At 40.0% G+C, this 8,166-nt stretch overlaps 1 protein-coding gene across 1 annotated transcript; it reads left to right on the forward strand.

Moving 5' to 3' along the window:
- The first annotated feature begins 5,210 nt into the window (after positions 1 to 5,210).
- LOC104879210 (zinc finger protein 6) lies at positions 5,211 to 6,340 on the forward strand. The gene has a single exon (XM_010651237.3). It carries the CDS (start codon positions 5,386 to 5,388, stop codon positions 6,094 to 6,096), a length of 711 nt encoding a protein of 236 aa, XP_010649539.1. The 5' UTR covers positions 5,211 to 5,385; the 3' UTR covers positions 6,097 to 6,340.
- The last annotated feature ends 1,826 nt before the right edge of the window (positions 6,341 to 8,166 follow it).

Below are 8,166 nucleotides of genomic sequence, written 5' to 3' on the forward strand. Positions count from 1 at the left end.
CTCCAACTACTCTTTAGTGCGTACGTTAGCGAATAAGTCTTTAGTCCCTCGGAGCCAGCTAGCCGCGGGTGTCTAACTGCTTCGGGATTAACTGTGGGCCGGGTTTGAACTTTTTTTGGGGCCGGGCTTTGGGCCTGTCGGAGGGCCAAGAAAGCTTTCTCCGTTTGCTTTTCTGTTTTCTCCGCAATTTAAAGCGCAGCGTTTTGATGATGACCGGTGATCTCCAAAGAAGCCAGGCCTGCTAGACTTGGATTCTTCTGATGTGTCCAGTCAATCTTAAAAAAGAGCGTCTCATCAGACGCCATTGACGATGTACATCTGCTGTGGTTTCTCTCGTCCTCGTAATCTCTCTCCCAATACTAATCCTTTTTTTTTTTTTGAAATTCTGATCTGTTTGTTTGCTGAGAAAAAGGTAAAAAAGGAAAACAAATCGAAGTTTTGAACTTTGAATTCTTTAATTATTTTGGACAAGAAAAAAAGAATCTACTTAACAGAGGTAGCGCAACTGTTAGGCTAACTGAGGCGGGCTTTTCTCATTTTTAGAAATTCAAAAAACAACGTAATAACAAAGGATTCGAGATTTTTTTTTCTTTCCTTCTTTCCTCAGTTTTCTCGGCAACCAAACAGGGTGTTGAGATTGTCTTTATTTTTCTTGTTGTTTTTGTTTCGATTTGATATTTACTGTAAGTTACTGATAGTGGAATCTACGATGCTTATGTTGTATAGATTTATTTTATTAAATTTAGGGGAAAATCTCTCAGAAGGATCAGAATTCTAAGATCCAATACGTTAGCACATTTCCCTTTATGAACTTTCGTACAGATTAAGGATATGGCAGATGAAGTAATCCACTTGATCCATAGAAATGGTACCTTTCTGTGTTGCATTCTTTTCTGGTATATGTCAATCAAGCAGATAGTCTGATAGATTCGGAAAAATTGAGTTGCTAATATTAGAGGTGTAGGTTAAGATGGTAGTCAGAAATGCGCATGCATTCGACAGCTGAACATGAATGGAGGAGAAATATTCTGAATATTTTCGAAAATAAACTTTATAGCTTGGTGATGTGGAATGCTTTGTACATGTGGTTCACTGTGCATTCATGTGAGTTTTGTTTTTAGTGGGTGTTTAGGAAAACAAATTTAGGAACCATTAGGAGTTGGAAAGGCCATTCTGATCCCCTTTCAAATTTTCCTTTCTTTCCCAATATTTTCTTGGTGGGCAAACAGAGGACCAAGATGTGTGCTCTAGCCATACTGTATGATATGGAGAAAAATAGCATAGAGAATTCAGAGGCTCCTCTCCTAGAAATTTATGGATAATTAGATGATATAAGATTCGTTTCATAATATTTTAAGAAAACATTTATGGTATAAGAAACATTTTTGAAGAAAAATGAAATATTTAACAAAATTTAAATAGTATGTTTAAAGAAACATTTGATAAGTGATTTTATAGAAAATATTTTAAAAAACATATTTTTGTTAAAATAGAAACATAGTAAAATACACTCTTTATTAGTATATGATATGCGGTAAGAAGAGTAGGGAAACGACTGAGACAAACGCCAGCGAAACTCCCCCCAATCAAACGGGGGCTTAGAATAATTTGGTCATGTTCAGGTTTGGCCGGGTTCATTTCCTTAGCGGATCCCATGAATTGGAGAGTCAAGGAACAGGTCCACTTGTGATATGTCTATATGTTGTGCTTATTGGTTAAGGGACCTACCTTTGGGTGACTTTCAATAATAAATGAGACATTTATGTACATTACCATGTTGTAGGGGTTCTCATGGGGTCCATATCTTGTACAGCTTCCGTCAAGAATAATTATAAGAGGCACCAATCACCTTTACAGGGGGGGACTTTACCTCCTAAAGCAATCAACAACTTGTGGTTACCAATCTCTTTAGGCTCTGTTTGTGTAATGGTGACTAAGGATTTTCAATGTTGGATTACCCCAAAGTTGAAGTAAATGCCTACCGTGTGACATGATTGGTAACAACAATAATTATGGAGGAAGTGATGAATGTAGGGACCCCCCTTTCAACATGGATGGCGTGTTTGATATCCAAATTTTATGATGGTGTGTCGGTGATGCTGGCATTGCTCAATTTTGAAACATTGAGGTTAGGAACATATGAGCTGGTCCCCCTAGGATTGGTGCAAGGTCAATTCATGCTATTACTAAATGGACAAGCTATTTGGAATAGGTAAGTATTGGTTTCTTAATGACATTTTTCAGCTCATTTTCTAGCGCACTACCTTTTCTAGTGGCCAGCTGATTCATGCTTGTGGGATATGCAGATGCCGCCATAGACCCATTAGGGGTTCTGTCCAACATTCACCTCTTGTCCCAGAAAATTTGAGAGTTCATGGATGACAAGGGAAAATTAGGTTTCTGTGGTCCAGGTCCCCAGTTCTTTTGGAAGCTAGCTTGCTTCCCATGTTTCAATCCAAGTCTTTTGGGACAAGAAATTCATAGATTAAGTGTCACTCATTTTCTCTGAAAATCAATTGATATTTAGTGATAGATTAAACCTTTTATAGTATTTGATTATTATCATTTGGATGACCCATCCTCGGGTTTAAAAAACTCAAACCCATGATTGTAGGTCTGATATCAATTCTTATATCAGACTTTAACTATTTCTTCTGAAAATCAAATAATATCCAATGAAGATTGGTTAATTCTTTTATAATATTTGACCACTGTTATTTGAGTGACTCATCCCAAATTTAAAAGTGAAATCACCGCACCCCAACATAAATAATTACATGAAGGTCTTTTGCTCAACCTTGCATGCCACAAACCAACTAAACAAGACCATGAAAAGCCTTGGACCAACAAATGAGGCTGGATGGAAGCTGAGTTTGATGGAAACTTTACGGCTTCCCACTTATTAGGTGTTGCCCAAGGCCTACCATTAACATGCCCATGTCTCAACATGACATGGTATAGATATAAGCAATGTAAAATGATGGCTATTACATATACACATCAATCATATTGATTAGCTTCTTATTTTATAGATGTCCATTCACACCATGTATATCCATACATATAAAAACATAGCAACGTGTGAAAGGGCACACGATCAGAGCAAAACAATAATGCAAAAGCAAAGACAATACCCGTAGGGACTTTATTGTTGTACTATCATGTTGTACTATTATGTTGTCGTGATGCAAGTGACATGATCTTAAGGTAGGGTTTGATAGATTTTGTAAAATCATGCGGTCCACTTCTGAATTATGTAAGCTCTATACCTTGCCATATACTTCAAAACATGCACCACTCCTGTATTGCTTATTCATGAGCCATCTCCATCATTTAAAGTACTTCAACCTTATCTCTGCATAATTATTCAAATTCCTATTATATCATCAAACCAGTTAAAGTGTGCTAATACAAGTGTTTGATCCATGTTTATTCTTGTTTTATGGCAGGTTGCAGAAAATGAGCTTTCATTAGGAACCAGAAACGGGACAAGGTTCATGATCACAGTTCTCCAAAATGGTGGACAGCAACCTACTGGGTGGATCCTCAAGCCAGACCTCATAATCATCTGGGTGTGTTTGGTTGACCTCACTATAAAAAAACAAAATGCATTACCATGTGCTTAGGCTTCTGTATTGCGTTACCTAAAGTGCAAAACATGGGCTATAAGTATCATTTGATAGTGATGAGGAGAGTTCTGGTGGGGCATCATCACGATTTGGCAATCTTGTGATGTTACTCTCCGAATATCTATAATCAACAATGTCCAAAGGTAATAGGACAATTAAGGAACCTCTGCTATATAAGAATTACCATATAAAAGTGCTCCCCCTCTTGTATGTTACTCGTGGGATGACATGATTTAACCCCGCTTTTGGAATTGGTGGATTTGCTTCGATGACCAAATGAAAAGAGAAATCCTACCCATCCCTTTCTAGCTATTCCTCAGACGAGCCTCCCGGCACCAGCTTATATCTCCTTTTTGGTGTTTCGTCGTGTTGAAGCAACTAATGTCTTATTGTCTAGGCCTAGTAGACTATCCATCATGCTTTGTGGGGGAAAAGTTAAAGGGAAACCCGAAGAGAGAAAAAAAGAAAAAAGAAAAAAAAAAAGCCCCCCTTAATTCTCTTAATTTTGAGCGCAGTGGGCCAATATGTGTACTTGGATAGCAAAAGCTTTGAGACTATTGCATGGAATTGGATTGCCGCCAAACGCCTTGAACCCAAGGGTCACTTGTACTTGAAACATGAAATGTACCAGACCTGAAAAGCAAAGAAACCTCAGAAGGAGTTATCCTTCTCGACTGGTGTCTTTTAGCTTAGGACATGCTGCCCTTAGCCTCTATCCCTCCCAAGTCCCAACCAGGAAAAACGCTAGTGTGTAAGGGTGAGAGGTGACCACATTCACATGTGGGAGCTGTGTCTTTTCTGTGAAGTACTCACGCCACAAAAGCAGCTCGTTTATCATAATGTCCAGACACATTAGGACGTTTTGTATCCCTTATCATGACCCACTGCATGCTGGACACGTGTCCGCTTTCGAATTGTTGGGAACCTTGGCATGAACTGGTACAGTTGATGGGATATAGTGATAGCAAAGGTTATTGATAGCAGCCATGGAAGGATCTCCAAAAGATATCTTCTGGGACACTTTCAATGGTTTATCCTTCAAGTTCTCGAGACATTAGAGTCTGAAAAGTCAATTGAGCTTGGATTGTGGGAGACACTGTCATCATCCAATGGGAGAGTATCACCGATGCTATGCCCTCCCCTTTGGAATCTTAGGCCTAACTCATTTTTTATCTTTCAACTAAAAGTAGTGGGTCATGATATGTAGGAGTGCCTTGGAGTATTCTGGTCATAGCCTTCTCTGGGAGGCCCAATTTTAAACAGTATAGCTATCATATTCAACGAAGATCATAAGGATACTTTGGATATTAGTAATAAATCCAAGATTTCTTACTAGTCATCTGTAATTAAGTAAAACCCACCCAACCCAAAAACAGTACTATTCCATTCTCTTGGGCACAGAATTGGGTCTATTTCTACATGTTTCCCTTTGATAACAAATAATTTGGCATGTGAAAGAGATCACCATCACCTGCTGTCTCCATCATTTTTACCTCCACTCCCCACTCCCACCCCCACCCACATTCCCAAGCTCTCCCGTATTTGTATAGCTTTTAATTAAAACTCTGAAACTAGACACATCTCTCTACCAATCAACTCCACAGTTGATATGTAAGGGTGTCATATCAAGATTATGAACTGAAACAAATACACTAAGCTGCACTTACCTAATAGGCTGCAAGTGAAGAAGCGACGACAACAATGCCATTATGCACTGACCCTTTTCCCTATAGTGAAAGGGCAATTGTGTAAGTTGATGTCTGATATCTTGTGTATAAATACAAACACACGAGGGATTACCCTTTCACAGAATCCACTGAAGTTCTATTATTATCCAACCAAGATGTCAGATAGCTCACCCCAAGACAAGTCATTTTCAGAATACTCCCACGCTCATCCTAACACTTCATCATCATCATCATCTTCTTCTTCTTCTTCTTCTTCTTCGGTTATGAAGCTTTTTGGTTTTCCAGTTACAGAGGCTGATGAAGCTCCGCTTACACCTTCCAATGACGCTGACATAAGAAAATTTGAGTGTCAGTACTGTCGCCGTGAGTTCGCCAATTCTCAAGCCCTTGGTGGCCACCAGAATGCCCACAAGAAGGAGAGGCAAAGAGCGAAGCGAGCCCAGTTTCAGACCGATCACCATCGGCGGTTCGCCGCTGCGGTCCCCATTCTCACTGCACATGCAGTGCGATCAGGGCCGTTCATTTGCGCTGGTGGGTCGTCTAGCATGGGCTCCGCCGCGCGGTTCCGGTCGTCGCCGGAGTGCTGCGTGTGGTCCCCGGGACCACCGCCGATGCTGCCGGCTCCGTCTGCGGGAGTTCCGTATTGCTTTTACCTGGGACGGCAGCAGGGCCGGCCTATGTCGGTCGGCCCCGGCGAGTTGGGCCACGGAGGTGGTGAAGTGAGTGAAAGAGCTGACGTGGATCTCCATCTAAGACTCGCGCCTTCATCGTCCTCATGATGCACATGTGAAAGAAGAAAACGACGTCGCTTCCATATTTGACCAACGTCTGGTTGGACCAGCTGCGCGACCTGCGAAGACTAGCAGAGGAAACTGTTTTCATTTCTTTTATGTATTTGTTTATTTGTCTTTGATCATAATATCGTAGATGTTCAGTGAGTGCGATGCTTTTTTTCTTTCCTAAGAATTTGATTGGATTTTCCGATCTGGTAAATAATGTGATTATTATTCTATAATTTTTGTATATCATGAACCCATTGGTCTAATTGCTGTAGGCTGGGTCCGGTGGACAACTAACTACACAAATTCTAGAGCAAATCCTGGAACAAAAAAGAAGGTTGGGTGAACCCTGGACACTCCCTTCTTGAGGGGTTAGTAAGGGAATGGGGAAAATGGGAATGAAGAGGAGTGAAAAGGAAGAGACAATGCGAGAGTGAGATGATATTGGTCTATTTTAGTTCAAGCTTAGCCATCTTTTTATACCTTCTACACAACCATGGTTAGCTATCTTACATCCATGATAAGGTAGGTAGGAAACATGGTCGAAGGTGCGTTGAGTCATGGTTGGATGCTTGGTATTGACATTTGGGTGGATACTATCTAGTCAGATGGTCCCACTTTGATGAGATAATCCTCATCCTGATTAGTGATAATCATGGTTGTTGTCACAAGCACGGAACTTACTCCCAAATTAAGTCCTTTCAGCCAGTTACTCCCAAATCGGTTTTTTCCAACCCTCATAAAGGCAACCTGGAAAAAACCCCAACTTGTATTAACTCATAAAAGATTACAAGAAATGGTTAAGACTTTCTTTGAAATAAGACTCAATATTTTTTTTTGGTGAGTTCATGAAGAGAATGTCTAGCATCAAGTATTACTCATGTTTTGGGAACCATCTGATTACCCTTACTTACATCTGGGTAATAGATCCTCTCATGACTTCAATCATTGCCACCTATCAATCAACATGCCATTTGATATAGTAATTGCATTGTTTGTCTCTACTCATGCTAGTATTAAGCTAAACAATCTACTCTCTTATCGTGCCACCTTCATAGGGCTTGTTGCACCATTGCATGCGAGTTGCATTTTGCTTGCAGAGATTTGCTTGATTTTTGTCATGTTGTCCAGCAAGCATCAGTCAATCAAGTATCCTATGTGAGATATCTTACTACTCCTCATGCCAAGTTTCATGTTGTTGTTGTATCGACAACTCCTTACTTGGGCTTCTCTTAATGCCAAGGTGTTGCACCCCTTGCACCTCTAGGTTTCATGCCTTAATTTCTCACAACCCTTGCTTGGTCTCCATCAATGTCAACTGATGCATCATGTTGAGCTCTATGTGCTACTCAGTCCACTAATGTACATGAAAGTAACCTATGTGTATCAAGTCCACATGCTTGATACAATATTACCCTTGTATGCTAAACTCATTGTCAACTCATGTGTACCAACCTTGTTGATTCATTCCATAAGAGGAATGCATAGTTCATGTTGTACATTCCACATGTATGACATGGCATTACATTCATGAATTACACTACACTCATGACATTGTGCCCATTCTAGCAAGGCTTACTATTACATCTTTCTCATATTTGATTCCTTATATTATGCTCTTAGTGTGGTATAACTGTTGTCATCTATCCTTCATCACCACCATTGAGAAAGTCATCCCTCTTTAAAGAGTATTTTAAACATTTTCCATTTTTTCAAGAGGAGGCATCATAAGTGCTTCCACAATCATAATGGATTTTTTTAAATTAAATAAAATCCGAGAAAAATAAAAAGAAAAAAGTTCTTCCACTTAAAAATATATACCTTCCCAAGGCAACCCCTTTGAAGAAAAATCTTAACTCCATGAAATCCCATACTTGAATTCTGCCATGCTAGCTAAGTCACTAAGGTGGTGCCTTGCATGTGCACACCTACTTGCTCCTCCCTTGTGTGTTGCTACACTCAAGTCACTACCAAGCCCCCACCTTGTACTCATAGCTTATACTAAAATACTCCTTGGCCTCGTAAGCCTCCTTGTTTTTTACCATGTCTTGAACTTGGCATGTCACCATG

Source organism: Vitis vinifera, chromosome 5, assembly GCF_030704535.1.
Source record: "Vitis vinifera cultivar Pinot Noir 40024 chromosome 5, ASM3070453v1".
NCBI classification, from domain to species: Eukaryota; Viridiplantae; Streptophyta; class Magnoliopsida; order Vitales; family Vitaceae; genus Vitis; species Vitis vinifera.

What these genes read in the sequence shown, in the direction of transcription:
- LOC104879210 (XM_010651237.3), top strand. Translation starts at nt 5,386, where the DNA reads ATGTCTGATATCTTGTGTATAAATACAAACACACGAGGGATTACCCTT.